At 52.8% G+C, this 16097-nt stretch overlaps 1 protein-coding gene across 3 annotated transcripts in view; it reads left to right on the top strand.

Moving 5' to 3' along the window:
• Positions 1 to 16097, top strand: part of MEGF11 (multiple EGF like domains 11) — a 354762-nt gene that overhangs the window by 298755 nt on the left and 39910 nt on the right. For all 3 annotated transcript variants that reach the window (XM_053928049.1, XM_053928047.2, XM_071221987.1), the window contains exon 10: positions 5193 to 5367. In XM_053928049.1, the coding sequence (XP_053784024.1) occupies positions 5193 to 5367 (175 nt within the window). The remainder of the gene's footprint in view (positions 1 to 5192; positions 5368 to 16097) is intronic.

Here is a 16097-nt window from a genome sequence, read left to right as displayed (position 1 = left end):
CAATATTAATGGTTATTTGCTTTGTCTTTAATGCGTGTCATGTTTCAGATACTGGGAGGCAGCAGCGCTGCTTGGAAGTGGGGGCTCTGAGAGCACCTGGCAGCCAGCCCCCAAGGCTGGGCGCCTTGAGTCTGCACGACCACCCCTCACAGCCTGGGCTCCTTGAAGGCAGGAGTGCCTGGCTAGTGCGTCCCCGCAGCCTCAGTGACCCACCGTGCTGGCACAGAGAAGGTGGTTCTGCCCTTGAGCTGATGTCTGCCCTATATTTTAAAACATATTTCACTCCTTTCTCTTGGCACACTGCCCCAGTGCCTGAGCCCCCAACACAGTGTTCAGTCTAACTCAGGATTTCACACCCTCACCACTATTGGCATTTGGGGCTGGAGAATTCTTTGTTGTACACTCTGGGATGGTTAGCAGTGTCCCTGGCCTCTGCCCACACGGTGCCAGTAGCAGCAGCCCACCCCCAAGTTCTAAAAACCAGAAATGTTTCCTGGCTGGGGTCGGGGGAGGCAAAATTGCCCGAGGCTGAGAGCCAGTTAGTGCTGTGCTGGCTTCGTCCTCCCGGAGCCAGAGAACAGCTCTCTTCCTCTGTGTGGACCCGGGGCACTTCTCTCTTCCCATGAACCCTGAGCCAGAGGAACAGCTCTGACTCCTAAATCCACAGCAGGTCAGAGGCAGGTTCTGGTGGGGCCGCGGCCCCTGAGTCCTGACCTCAGAGCTACCTCTGTCTGCGCAAATATCCTGAAGTAGGTGCTTCTCTTCTCTGTGTCTCCGCTTCCCGATCTGTGCCGCACCTTTCAGCAGCCCAGTGCGGATGAAAGGTCTCTTGTGGTCTCTGAAAGTGAAGTTTCCATCCGACTCCGGAGAGATGGAGCTTGGGACCCCCAGAAGCCCAGCCTCATTTTCCCCTGGCTTCTGCTTCTGTTGTAAGAACTGACAACAGACCCCCCCCCTCCGCCCCCATACAAGCCAGCTCGTGAGGCCTTGAGTATCTTTACTAGGAAGACAAGTACTTCCAGTCCCCAACCAAAGACAACCCTCCTCCTCAGGCCAGCCCCAGCCTGTCTGCTCTGTGCCCCTCTAGAGAGGCTGCTTCAAAGAAGTCCAGTCCACGTGCCCTGGGAAGGCAGAAGAGGCTGAAAAGATTCCTCAACACTTCGCTCTCTTTGTGTAGCGCACACAAAGAAACCACCCTCCTTCATAAAGGAATGACCTTGACAGGGAGAGCACTTGAGTGCCGGGCCTGTTCCAGGTCCCCTCCACAATGGGACTGTCATAGACGAATTCTAGCAGCTGTGATCATGTATTACCTTTGAAAGATTTGATTTAGCCAACAGATGCAGCATTGATAGTAATCTCAGAGCACCCGGAAAAAGAGGCAGAGAAATCCACCCTGAAAAGATTCCTATATTGTTCAGCTTTCGGCTCCCATTACCTTGTGATTAATCTGTGTCTGGGGGAAACGAGACAAAGGTGAGGAAGAAGAAACAGAGCAAACCTGGACACCAGTGTTCGTGACTTTTGCCCGAGCCTAACCAACAGTCGATTGCCTGCCACGTGATGAGGGACTGGCCCTGCCACCAGTGGGAGGAGGGGGACAGGGACGTGAAGCGGGTGCCGGGAGCCTGGTGCGCACGGTTCTCAGGCCTGATCAGTCAGCAGTCATTCCCTCCCTCCTTTCAGAGGGATTTTGGAGTTTTTGTAAAAGCATGACAAATGACCGAATTAAGAAAACAGAGATCTTGGGTTTTTTAATAAAATTTTTAGGGACATGAAAGGAGAGAGAAAGAATTTCAGGCAGCTTTCTGGCTGTCAGAGTAAAAAGTAAAATTGGGGCTGAGACACATCCCTGAGCAGCCAAAACGCTGACAGCGGCCCTAGACGGAGACCGGGAAGTGTAGGAGCGGCTTAGAAGGCGGCGTCTGCTGGTTCGCTGTGTTCTTAGTGTGCTTTTCACAGGCTGGTGTTCCTACAAGAGCAAGGGCCCGCAGTGAGAGATTCTATTGACAGGAAGGGCAGATGGGTGCCTGAGACCCTCTAGAATCTCCCAGGCTGGGCAGATCACTGCAGCCAGCACTGCCGCCTGTCACTTCCTGGGTCCAAGCACCTCAGTCTCCAGCACAGTGACCGAGCCAGTCCCTCTAAACCACAGGGGGCAAACATAAGGCCTGCGGGCAGAATCTCTGACTTGTTTTATCCGGCTGGCACCTTGTTTCTACCCGGCGGCAGCGCCAAGCTCCTTGCCCCTAGTAAAGGAGTAGTTACATTTATACAGTCCTAAAGTTACATTCAGCCCTTTGAAGGCAACTTCGAGGCTGATGTGACCCGTGGTGAAAACGAGTTTGACACCCTGTGTCTAAACCAAAACCTCAGAGGAGGCCCTGGAAAGTCGGAACTGAGAAACGCTATGCCCCAGGGCTTTGCTCAGAGTGTGGGGACAGAAAGGGGGACCTTACCCTGTCTGGCTGAGGGTCAGGGCCACCAAATGGGTCCTCCTGTCCCGTGGCACCCATGCAGACCATTTCTCCCCTTACAGTGTAGGGCTCAGGGAAGAATTTTTCTGGAAAATTTCAGAAGAATTTCCAGATCAGGAAGTGTTTCAAACACTCATCTCTTACATGCATTCTTTTTTTTTTTTTTTTTTACAAATTTATAACTTTTATTACTTTATGTGTGTTTGTAATAAATGCTCAGTTTGAGAATGTCAGAGAACACAGAAATTTAAAGAAAAAATAAAACCTCAGGATCACTTACAATTTCTCGACCCCGAGGGGAGCACAAAAACCATTTTGTTGTAATTGGTTCACTCACCATCCACGTCCATATACGTCTCCACCACTTCCTTTCATACTCTAGGTCATGCCTTTGCATGTAATTTGCTCATGCCACTTAACCTTGCATCATTAAGTAGTTTGGAAAACATTGGGATGCTTCTTTAACATCCCCTTATGTGACTTGTCATTATTCACTTCACCGGTGTCCTGTTGTCAGAGGCAGCACGAGGCAGTGGACAGACCACGGTCACACAGACCTGGGTGTGAATCCCAGCTGCTACTGCTTCAGGTGTGTGACCTTGGGTAAGTGGCATAACCTCGCAGTGCCATCTGTGAGACAGAGGCTTCCGTGATGACTGGGAACGCGTGTAGTGTAAGGTGCCTGGTGCTTTAACAGCCTAGTCACATAGGATTTTTTATTTAAATTGCTTCCATTTTCCATTGTTATAAATAATGCTTTGGGGAATGTATGTGTGCATAAATCTTTCCCCACGACTATGATTATTTCCTTAGAATACATTCAGAGAAATGGAATTATAAGACCAAAGGGTCTCAATATTTTTAGCAGGACTCCTGGCACATAGCCTCAGATTGTTTTCCAGAAACCTTGACCAGCATTGAGTATTGTTCCTTAAAAAAAAAAATTTTTTTTTACTGTTATGATAGAGAAAAGGTGATATCCAATTGTTATTTTGATTTGATGACTAATGAGACTAGTCAATGGTCCCACATTTTACAAAATGATTATTAGCTATTTACACGTCCTATTCAGGAGCTGTCTGCTCCTGTCCATCCTGCCTCATTCTCTGGGAGAAAACCAGGGCTCCCAGAAGAGAAATAACCTGGCTGGGCTTCACACAATTAGTTTGTTCATTATCTCGTCTGCCAAATATGTACTGAGCTTCTCCAGCGTGCCAGGGCCCCTGCTGGGCGCTGGGGTAGGATACAGAGGTGAAATAGACAAAGGCTCTCCCCTACGGAGCTGTCACCTGGCAGGGGAGACAGATGATAAACAAGTCAACAGACACAGAAAATAATTACTTGTAGTAAAAGGACTATTCATTCCCAAATATTTAATCGGGACGTGAATATGCGCCAGGTGCTGGAGAGCCAGCAGTGACCCAGGGAGACAGATCACACGTCCTTGCGGAACTTAGCAGAACTAAGACCTGTACCCAGACTCTTCCTGCCGGCCCAGAGCATGCTTCTTTCAACCACATCCCTGCAGGTGACTCCGGGGCAGGGAGGCAGGTAACACAGGGAATCTTGAGAGGCTTGTCTCCACCATCCAGCATCTTCTCTGGAGTGTTAGCTTCAGTCCTCCCAGAAGGAGATGCCAAGGGCAAGGGATTTGCCAAGACGACGACAGCTGTGAGGGGACATGAGGAGGGGACTGGGTGGGCTGAGAGAGCATCAGATGGCAATGCAGTTCTGACCCGTGTGAAGGAGAGAAGGAATTCAGGAAGACTGGAGGGAAAGCCCTAGCCTGCAGCACCGTTCTAAGAAAGTTTGGTAAGGTAGGAAATCTTTAACCCAAAAGTGCCCAACAGAGGAGCCCCAGATCTGCCAAGAACGTGCTCTGACTGTACCCTCCCTGCTGAGCTCTAGCTGGGGACAGCGCAGGGAAAGTGTGGCCTCTGAGCAAGTGCAGTGATGGATTTCAGATGCAGCACCTGGGGCCATTGGTCAGCTACACAGCTGCAGATGCTCTGAGAAATACAGTCATCACATCCCGCATCCCCTCTGATCCTGAATGGATATTGCCTGTTGCATCAGACCTCTGCCAGCCAGAGGTCGCCCCACTCTCCAGAGGTCATGACAGGCAGCTCCTGCCTCCATCCCAGTGGTCCTTTCTCTGACCTAGGCAGACAGGGGATGGAGACAAGGTCCATTACTCTTGGGAGCCCTGGCAAAGCACAGGTAGAGGGTGCCCCTCCCAGGCAGGCACTGCCAGAGGGCAGGCCCCATCTGCCCTGAGGTCTCATTTTAACTCAGCAAATGTTCACTGAGTACCTTCAACATGCCACTGGGTCTCACGACAACCCTCTTGTGCCTACCCTGCCCCAGGCATCTGTCTTGGGTGCAGAGTAGGTGAAGATCTGGACCCCATAATCCATAAGGGAAGGAACTGAAGAGACTACCTTCTGTTTTGGTGTCTGTGTATTTTTATTATAAAGAGCACTTGTTTGTGAGTCCAGAGACCTGGATTCTAATCCTGCATTTACCACTTCCTTGCTGTGTGACTTTAGGCAAATTATATAGCCACCATGAGCCTCAGTTTCCTGGGGACAGTAAGACCACACGGCCTCGGGATCGTCTGACAAACAACTGAGGCATTAAGACTGGGTGTGGGCAGAGGGCGGGACAGGCCCGCATCCCTGACCAGACTGTCCTCCCATCCTCTCATCTGCTCAGCTGCCACCCGGTAACCGGAGCTTGCACCTGCCAGCCAGGCTGGTCTGGCCACCATTGCAATGAGTCCTGCCCTGCCGGCTACTATGGCGATGGCTGCCAGCTGCCTTGCACCTGCCAGAACGGCGCCGACTGCCACAGTATCACTGGGAGCTGCACTTGTGCCCCAGGCTTCATGGTAAGAGTGGAGGGATCTCCCATGGCTCCTGTGCCCCCCACCCACACAGGAGAGAAGGGGCCAGCTTCTAGTTCCTCCCTGTGAAACAACTTTTTGACTTCACAATGGTGTAAAAGCCATAGGCGTTTAGTAGAAACTACTTTTTGAATTTTGATCTTCCCCTGGGCTAGTGGTAGGCTCCACGATCCTCTCTCGGGTTGCTGGGCAGTGACAGTGCGGTGATTTGGCCAGCTGCAGGCTATTGTGAGCGTTCTGAGCACGTTTAAGGTAGGCCAGTTTAAGCCACGATGCTCGGTAGGTTGTGGGCGTTAAATGCATCTTTAACTTAGAATCTTTACAGTTTATAGTGGGTTTATCAAGACACCACCCCATGGTAAGTCAAGGAACATCTGAACTTTTACATCATAATAACCACAGTGCACATGGGCAGTTTAGAATTCTGCTTTTTTTCACCCACATTTGCTGCTTGGGCTTCTTAGTGATCATTTTCAATGGCTGCACAACACTGCAGGAGCTGAGCACCCCAAGTTTGCTCAGCCGTCCCTTCCTGATGAACACTGAGTTGGGTCCGGTGTCCCCAGCAAGGCTGCGGTGAGCAGCTCCCTCCAACAGCTTTTCCCGCCTGTTGAATGATTTCCTCCAGGTGGATTCCCACGGGCGGTGGGCACCATTATTTATGGCTCCTGGTGGACGTTGCCATAATGCTTCCCTCAAGGGTTATATAAATCTATGCTGCCACCAGCTGTGTATGAATGTGCCTATTTCAAAACAACTGGGCTAACGTTCTTTTTAAAAAAATTTTGCTAATTATATAGGTAGAAAATGGCTCCTCAATGTTGCTCTAATTTGCATTTCTTTGATTACTAAGGAGAGTGTTTGCTTACTCTTTGTACTTCCTCATGAGTTATGCTGGTCTTTATGAGGTTCAACGCTAGGGGACTGGACATTGGAAGTGAAATCCTGTTCGAAGGTGAAGTGTGCCCCGGGGGTCTCGGGCCCCAAAACTCAGGGGTCCCCCATGGCCATATGTTTAATTGCGCTGCAGGAAGTGGTCTGTGCAGTAGAATGTGCGGTCTTGGGACACAGACCAGGGTCATACCCTGGCCATACTACTCACCAGCGGTGTGACCTTGGGCTGGCAAGGAAACCTCTCTCGGGATCAGTTTCTCCACCCGGGGAATGGGACACCTGCCTTGCAAAGCTGCTGTCAGGTGCAGAGATGGGCCAAAGGATCTCACCCCAGCACCTCTCAGAATTCAGTGAACTTAGAAGTCCCCGGTGGGATTTGTTAAAGTGAAGGTGCTAAGTGGCCATACACCTGGGGAGGGGCCTGAGGTTCGGCAGGCCTCGTAAGCTCCCAGGCGATGCCAGTGCTGCCAGTCAGTCGCCTCACTTTTGTAAGAAGGGGATGGTGCTCACCTTGGGCTGCCCGTTGGAAGCACTGGGGAGCTGACAGACGCTGCTTCCCGGGCCCCTCTCGGAGATGCGTGGTCTGCCTGAGGCCAGCGCGCTGCCAAGGTGGAGATCCTCTAAGGAAGCCCCTGTCACCGTAGGAGTGTGGGTTTGGCAGTGTCTCGTGGGCAGGTTGCCCGGGTCTGCAGAACAAAACTGTGTTCCACTGCCTCTCCCCCTCCCCACTGCAGATAAACTGGGTGAGCATTAGCTCCAGTGGCATCTTCAAAAGAGAGGAGTCTTTCTCCTGCAGATTTTGAGTCTAATTTACCTTTATTGATATGAGCTTTGTCCATAACTTCCAGAGAAAAATGAGGGGCCATGGGTTAGGGGTTTGGGTAAGAGTTGATTGGGGTGGAAATCTCACACAGCTCAGGTGACTGAAGCTCAAGGGAACCGACCACACCAGACTGCTAGCGGGGCATCCTGACCCCACTCACAGCTTGGCCACTGGGGTAGGTCTATGGCTTTGGGCACATTCATGGCCCCAGCTCCTCCATCTGTAAATGATGAGTGTGTAGAGGGAGATGAACTGACTTCTAAGGTAGTCGTCTATGCAGACTCCATGGACCAAGTCAGGAGACACACCCTTCAGGGGTAAAGTAGGAGCAAGATGTGTGTGTGTGTTTGTGTTGTGTGTGTTTGGGGGGTCAACAGTTATTATGGTCTGATTGCATACATTGACTGTGGGCCTACTGGGAGTTACATCTCCCCGCTCCCCCTCCTTTACCTCCAGGTGTCTGCCTGGCCACTGCTCCTCAGACGAAGGGGAAATTGGGATGCCAGGGATCCTAAGGAGACTGGTGTTGTGTGCCCACTGCCCCCAGGCTGGAGCGCCAATAGTCTGGAGGCCAGGCTACTGCCTCTCTTCCACCCCTCTGGGCTGCAAATGACTTCCTGCCCTTGAACTTTGGGGGACTTGGCACTTACAGAAATCATCTCGCTCTGGAGTCCCCCCTGCCTGGAGCGAGGGGCTAAGACAGACTGTGAGCCAGCCTCCCCTGGTGCGCCCCACACATCTCCATCCATCTCCCCTTGCCCAGCCTCATTATATGCAGAAAGGCTTTCCTGGGCCTGGCCGGGTGTTGAGCAGGAGCCGCTGGAGGTGATTACAGAAGAGTCAGCAGTTCCCATCCAGTGTGACTCATTCCTGCACGCACCATTCTCTGAGGGGGTCGTTACTGTTGCCCTCACCCCAGCTTCGGAATGAAAGGGACTTCCTGCAATTAGCCGGCTCTGGTGAGGGTGGGGGATTGGGGCAATCAGCAGAGCAGACTTGGCTGAGACCCTCCCCCAAGTGTCCCACACTCAATAAGTTATCACTGCGTTTATTTATTGCTTGGTTTGTGAATATATGTACCTGCCTTCTTCCTTAAAAGATTTTTAGGATGAGCAGTTAATTAGAAACTAATTAAAAGAACCCTTTTCTGAGTGTTTGGAGACCTTGGTCCCAGGCTCAGTAACCTTGAACATGTCACTTCACCTTGCTGGGCCTCCGTTTCCTCGCCTATAAGATGGGCATCACATCAGCCCCACCTGCTATTGGATGTGGGCAGCCAACAGGGTAATGGATGTGAGGCCACGTCCTCAGCTATCCCCTCCCTCCAGAGCTGGCCCTGCCAAGGGCTCCGTAAGGAGGCTATTGGGATAGCGCTACGGAAGCAGAGTCTCTGAAGGCTGAGAATGGTCTTAGGCTCAACATAAACGTGGAAAGTGCTGATGAAGTAGTGTGGAAGCACCCCTAGGAGGCAGCCCAGTGACACGCCTGCTCTGGCCCCTGAGCCCATGAGAATATAGAGCAGAAGCAAGTCCCACCTGGCACGGGATCCCAAAGCCAGTAGTGGTGAGAGCCACTGGACTGTCAAATGCTAGATGACTGGCTTTGATTGACAGGTCACTATGGAACCACACAAATCTGAGTTCATGTCCTGGCCCTCCACTTCCCACCCCACCTACAGGCAAGTCACTAATCCTGCTGAAGCCTGAATTTCCTCATCTATTGAGAGGGGATTTGGCCATGAGAGTGAGAAACTTCATGTGCAAAGTGTATGGCTCAGTGCCTGGAACAGAATAGAGAGCCTGTAAAAGCGATAGTAATTATTAATGAACTGTGAGAGTAGTGGGGGAACAGAGCGTCCCCACACCCAGCACCCTGTTCCAGGAGAGTGTGAGGATGAGCCACACCCAGGGGGTCCCCCTGGAGCAAAGCCGCTGCTGTCCTGGGCAGGTCTACCTCAGCACCATAAATGGCCGGTCTCAGGAGGCTCTGGGATGGACACGCCTGTCAGTGTTTGAGGAAATGGACATAGAGGTGGAGGTGGGAGAGACTCCGGGCCTCTGACGTGTTAGCACGGCCACATGGATGGAATCAGTGGGGGCGTGCCTTGCTGAGTTATATTGGGGCTGCCAGCTGGCAGACAAGAGCCCTGGGCATTGTTTCAGCACCTTGGACAGGTTGCTCAGGCCCAGGTAGACCCCAGAGTCCCCAGCTGGTTAGAACACCAGGGTGAACCAGGGTGGGTGGGGTGGGGGAAGGAAGAAGGGGTGGCAGGGACTCGGTCTGGCAGAGTCCTGAGAGTGTCCATGTGAGAAATGATCCAGAAAATGAGGACCTTTCTTCCCAGCTGCATTGTGGCAATTAGTCACATCACCCCTCTCCACAGCTTCTCATATCCACCAAATAAAGCTCAAACCTCAGGCCTTTTGTACCCCACCCTCAAAACTAGTGAGTTTAGCTCTGGTTCGTGTGGCTCAGTTGGTTGGAACATCGGTTGGTTGCAAGGTTGGAACAAACTTGCAAAAGGTTGCAAGTTTGATTCTTGGTTGGGGCACATGCATGGGTTGTGGGTTGGGTCCTCCTCCTGAGTACAGACAGTTGTGGGGGAAGGGTCGATCGATGTTTCTCTCTCCCTTCCTCTCTCTCTAAACAGCAATGTAAAAGCATCATCCAGTGAGGATTAAAAACAAAAACTAGTGAGTTTACCCTAACCTCATCTGCTAAATCTTTCCACAACCTCCACTGTAGCCCACATAACTCACCTGTTCCGAAACACAGTGTCTGTTTTTGGTGCTTCAGCTGTGCCTTTTCTCAAGCATTTTGCTCTTCCTGGAAAGCCCACACCCTCTATTCTTATCTCAGTCTATGAAAATCCCGCTCCACCTTTCAGGTTAAGATCAAAGGTTGCCTCTTCCATGAAGTCTTCCCTGAATACTCCTCCCTTCAAAATTAACCCTTCCATCTTCTCTTTTCCACAGAGCATGGTTCATACTCAGAGCCTACCTCCCTCCGACTCTGCACCTCCCACTGCCCACCCCCATGCCTATCATGTTAACATCTTGCTCAGTACATAGATTTTTGGAATGAATTAAATACTTGGGAAGAGCTCTGCCCTTAAAGCAGAAGTTTTCAGAACTGACCTTTATAGGAAAGAAACTGCATTTCTCAGTGGGCCCTGCCAGCAGGGCTGGAGCTTGAATCTACCCATCAGCATCTCTGCAGCTCAGATAAACAGCTGCAGTGGGACAGGGGCAGCTGTCCCCCAGCATCAGCCCTGGCTTCTCTGGGCACATGGTGTGAGCTTCTACCTCATGCGGTGCTGTAGAGTGAGTGGTTTGGAAGAGATTCTGGAGCAAGATTCCCTGCCTTGAAATACTAGCTTTGCCACTTATTAGCTATGGGGCCTTGGGCAAGATGCTTTACTTCTCTGCGCCTCTGTGTTCTCGTGTGTGAGAGGGGGGTAATAAGGAAGTCCGTCAGATTATTGAACTGATTAGATTAATTAGTACCAATGAAATATTTAGACTGCCTGGCCCATTGGTCATCTTCCAACAGGTGCTGGCTATTATCGTCATCATTAGCGCTTCTGCTGCCGCTATTGTTGCTGGTTACCCCAAGGGTAACCCCTCCCCAGGAGGCTGACTGGCCCCGGCCTAAGTGCCCTACTTGAGGGTATAGGTCAAAATGGGGGTGAGAGGAAGAGAGCAGAATTAGTTGAAACTTATTCCTGGCTGGGAGCTGCAGGGTCCCCAAGGGCTCCTGGGTCCCTAAGGGCAGCCACAGAACCAAGAATAGACTTTCTCGTCACAGGGCAGAGAAGACCAGTGTCTCAGCCCCACTGCGCCCCCGCACTGACCACCTTTCCTTGATTAGGCCTCACGTAGGCGGCCAGCCCTGCGCTGCCCAGGGCTAATTGCTGCCACCTTGGCCCCTGGAGCAAACAGCCTGTGAGGTCACTGCCGGAGCTGCAAAGCCTGGATTTCCCAGACCAGCTCCCAGCTTCCACCTCCCCACGTGGAGCCTGTGTGGCTGGGAGATAAGGGGCCCCCTGGTCATTCCTCAGCACAGATGCCGCCTTTCAGCTCTGCCTATAATGGGGATGAGAAGCATGGGAGGTGGAGGAGAGGGGCCTGGTGTCCCCTCCCATGGGACCCCGGGCCCATATTTCTCCCCCGGATGACAGAATTTCTATTACCTTAAAGGGCTCATCTATTTATGCTGCAATTTTTTGAAGCCCTGTCTGCCGTTATTGAACCCTGCATGCTGGCGAGGGGAGCAGGCACTCCATCACCCAAATGAACAAACTCGTTTCCACATTTTTCTCCCCTTCCTTCGTGCCGTCGGTAGGTCAGACGCAAACCCCAGCTGCTCTGGCTGGGGGAGGCGGGAGGGGGGGAGAGTTATGAAAATCCAGATCAGTGGAGCAGTGATTGAATTTTCCTCTAAGGTTTCTGATGCCCTTTAAAGATGTCACCCTCCCCCAGCCCATCTCCACCTCCTTGAGCTGGGCAAAGTGCATGTCTGCCTCCTGTGTGGCTCCGAAGCTGGAACTAGGGACCCGGGACAGCTGCGAGGCCAGCAGAGACTGTGGCCTGAAAGTTAGAGCCAGGCAACACGTGGGTCGTGTGTGTGCGTTTCCTGTTCTGTTTCGTTCATCAAACTGAGGTCTGCAGACTATTAGCCCTAAGAGTAGAAAACCAACTTCTCTTTCCCCTTCCCACCATTGAGTAGCTTCCGAATTCTTACACTGAAAGATTGTCCTGGAAGCTGTGCTGGGCGTGAGGAATTCACCCTCTCGCTGCCATGCCCCTGTGAGCGGAGGAGCCCAGGTTGTGCAAAGTAGCAGAAATGACCCAAAACCACACACACGCGCGCTCAGACTCCTGTACTCAAAGCCCAGCTCTGCTATCGCCTGCTGGGTGGCTGTGGCCCAGTTACTTAAGCTTCTCAAGTCTTAATTTTTCATTTCTAAAGCAGAGTAAATAATGGTACGATGTGATACTGCTGTTCTTAGGATTGAATTAGATTAAGTCAGTACCTAGCGTAACAAAGCCTCCCAGGTAGCGAATGCTCAGTCCAGGATTGTCAAAGTTACCTAAACCGACAAAGCTGTGTGAGGACCACACCCTGGAGGCAAAGGGCGTAGACTCCGGGGTCAGACACTGGGATGAGAATCCTAGGCCTGTTGTCCAGTTGCTGTGTGACCTTAGACAACATGCTTAGCCTCTCTGAGCTCTAGTTCCCCATCTATCAATTGGATTAATAACACCTGCCCTTCACAGTTGGCGTGAGTGCAAAACACGAGTTATCCCTCATAATGGCAGAGTTGGAAGAATGCTCAGCCCTTCCCTCAGGCATCTTCTCGTTTTACAAAGGGGGAAACTAAGGTTCAGAGAGGGAATGTGACATGCCTCAGGTCACACAGCAAGTCATTGGAAGAACTGGAATGGAAAGCAGGTGACATAACTCCCAGTCAGAAGCTTTTCCACCTTTGCCTCCATCTCTAGGTTGCTGTCCCCAGAGCAGACACCTACCAATTCTCCCAGGGCAGAGAGGGCTGGGGTGGGGGCAGGGGGTCCCTAGTGTTAAGTCATTTTGGCAATTACCTGTAATCCACAGAGCAAAGCAGGGAACATTGGCTTTATGTCGCTAAGGCCAAGTCCAGCCTTCCCCTTCTGGGGACCCTGCAGTGTGTGGGTTTATCAGGGGAAACTGCTGACTCTTCTGTTCTAAAATATAAACGTACCCCGTGTCACAGCACCCTCCCCCTGCAGTCTCCTCACGTCCCGATTGGTGCCTCCTCCCTGGGGCCCAGATAGGAGGCTTCGACCTCTCCGACCTCGCCGACCTCGCCGCCCACCTCGCCCGGGCCTGCGCCTCTCTCCCTGCACCAGGAGCAGCAGTCAGCACTGGTCTGAAGCACCCACTCTTTAAACACTCGCGGTTCCTTTTGTCCCAGGCTGTGGTGTTGACAGCGTTTCAGCCCCTGTCGGCTCCCAGTCTGGCCACCCCACAGACACCAGAGGGTGGGGCCATGAGTCAGAGGCGCTGGCCTGAAATGTCTGGAGGAAGGGGACAGCCAGGTCAGTGCGATGGTGGCACACGTTAGGAGCAGTGTGACCGTGGCCGGCCCTGGGCTGGGCGCTCTGCTCTTCACACGTTATTTTAGCTCATCTTCACAGCAGCCCTGTACGTGGGCGCTGTGAGGACCCCCACTTTGCAGATGAGGAAACTGAGGCTCAGAGAGGCGAAGCAACCTTCCTACTTGATAAGTGGCCGCCAGGAGCTGAGCCTGTCGCTGTGTGAACCCAGAGCCTGAACTTAGTCACGAACCAGAACGCCTGGAGAGGAGAGGGCTGTGGATGATGGTAAATAACCAGCTTCGATGCTCTCTCAGGCCTTGTCCCAGGAGGGGACAGCCCACCCTGGCAACCTCATTTCTCATCTGGAGCCTACTGACTCCTGACCTTTGTCTTTGAGGGGAGGGGAGGCCGGGACCCTCAGTCCCCCTCCTTACTTTGGGGCTCAACCATCTCACACTAAAGCCTGTCAGTCCTCAGAGCTTTCCCGCGAGGAAAGCAGGGTGAGTGCTGTCAGCTGTGTTCCACAGAGGGCGTAGCTGATGTTCAGAGTCGTTACCAGTCTCGTCTAAGATGATCGAGCTGGGCCTAGCACCCAGGGCTCCGGGTCCCAAGGCCAGACTCACCTCAGGGCAGCCGTGCGGAGAGGAAGGTCAGGTTAGTGCTAAGGGGAGGACCGGCCAGGAGTTGGAGCTGGGATTCAACCTGGCTCTGCGCTCACCCGCTGTTTGATGTTGCCAGGTCACCTCACCTCTCTGGTTTAACTTTATCTTCTGCAAACTGGGGGCACAAGCCCTACTCCCTGTACCCTGGGGCCGATGTAAGGCTGAGCAGAAACTGGATGTGGAGAAGGACTGAAGACGTGCTGGCCTCTGTGCGCCCAGAGGCACGAGGTCCCCAGACCAACCCCCACCAAGGCTGCAGGTCCGGAACAAAGGGAGGTCCCACTCCTCTCCTGCTCCCCCTGCACTCAGGCTCCAAGACAGCCCCAGCGTGGCCCCTCCCAGCCCTTTCCCCCTTAGTCATTAGCACCAATAATCCCATCTGCAGGAGTAATTACGGACCCCAGGAGGGGAGGGATTCCTGCCAGAAGATGTGATTATGTCTGGAAAATGAAAGATGTTTCAGAAAAGGTCATGAATAAATTATTTCAAGGTGGGGCTAATAAGAAAACTAACAATGGGGTAAATTAAAAAAAAAAAAAAAAAACCCTCTCAAGATTTCTCTCCAAGAGCACCACTAAGTAATTATTCTTGCCTGCCCCAAAAGTTCTGAAGAGGGGTGTCAATTTCCTGAGACAGGTACAGGGAACCCGGGCCCAGATGAGCAGGGCTGTGGAGGGAAACAGTGGAAGCAAAGCATGGGAAACAGTGGAAGCCTGGTCCCACACGCCAGGGTGGGGACTCGTGCTGGATGCAGCAGGCGAGGGGGAGCTCTTGCAGCCTTGAGCAGGGGCGTGGCTTGGAAAATGGTGCTGCCCCTGCCCTCTGTGCCCTGTGTGGGGAGACGGTGGCATCACAGCCTAAGAACCCCGAGGAAGCCAGCTTTATTAAGACTTAGACATTTTACAGGAATTGGGGGGCGGGAGGGTGGACCCTGAGGACAGTGGAGGCCACCGGCCCGACCCTTATTCCTTTCTTGTTCCCTAGCAGAGCCTCTCAGGTTGCAGCTTTGGAGCTTTCTTTGCATTCGGTCTATGATTTTTTTTTTTCATGGTTCCACAATCAACATGCGATTGGATTTGCCTGAATCTGGGCTCTCGACCTCTCACACAGAAAGTCGTGGCCCAGACGCCTGCCTCTGGAGGAGGAGTTTCCTAAAATAGGCCAACCCCTTGCCTGCTCGCCAGGACCACCTGTGTCCTGAGGGCAAAGTCTGAAGCTTGGCATTCCTGATCTTCCTGGCTGGGTCGTTCTGACCTCCCGTCTCCTGTCCCCCTGCTGTCCCCTGCCCTGATGCTGGTGTGCCCACTCTGGGGGCATACGGTGGATGTTTCTGTTTCTCTACTAATCAGAAAGCGGCTGGGGGACAGGTCTACCCGGTCCGCCCCTGCGTCCTTACCCTTTCCCCATCCACCACCCTCTGGACCCCAGCCCCTCCTGCCAGGCGCAGTCTCCTGCACAAAGTGTGATCATAAATACTCGTCGACAGGAAGTTTAGCAGCGTCCCTAACCTGTGCATGTGCCCCATTTTGCTTGGACCCACTGGCCTGGGTAGGATCCTGTTCCCCACAGTCGGGTTCCCATTTGGGACAGTGTCACTGTAGTCAGACTGGCTCTGCTGCCACCGCCCAGGGCCCACACCACCCAGCCACCACCCCGGAGGATCTGGGTTCTGTAGTGCAAATGCATGCACCCTCCCCATCCCCCCCCCCCCCCCACACAGCCAACTACCAAGGTATGCACCCACACGTCTGTACCATGCACACCACACTCAAAGCCATCGTGATCAAAACACCGTTGAGGCTCTATGGCCAGGATCGGCCCAAATGCCCCAACGCACAGATGCTGAACTTACCCCACAGCTGTCATGCCACTGATACCAAGCCCACTAACACACATCAAACTAGGCCCACCATCTCACGAGTGGCACCTCCAGAGTGGTGCAGGGCCCTGCCTGCACAACCGTACAGAGCAGCCTCGGGTCCCCGAAAACCCATTCATTCTGGACAGAGCTAGGGCTCCTAGGCCTAGCCATCAGCCCTCTCCACCCATCCCCTATGGGAGCCAGACAGAATGCCTCAGACACCAGGGCCCTGGGCAACTCCCCTCAGCACAGGGAGGAAGAAATGGGGATAGCTGTGACAAGTGGCCTCTGTCCCTCTCCCGCTCATCTCCCTGGCCCTCTGCTCCTCATGCCGTATGCAGTTGCTTTTCCGAAACATGCTTCCGCTGTCAGTGGCTGCCTTACCGGTGACACAC

Source organism: Desmodus rotundus, chromosome 7 (genome assembly GCF_022682495.2).
Source record: "Desmodus rotundus isolate HL8 chromosome 7, HLdesRot8A.1, whole genome shotgun sequence".
Classification (NCBI taxonomy): Eukaryota; Metazoa; Chordata; class Mammalia; order Chiroptera; family Phyllostomidae; genus Desmodus; species Desmodus rotundus.
The sequence above is the reverse complement of the archived record's forward strand: the minus strand, read 5'-3'. Positions and strand labels throughout refer to the sequence as shown.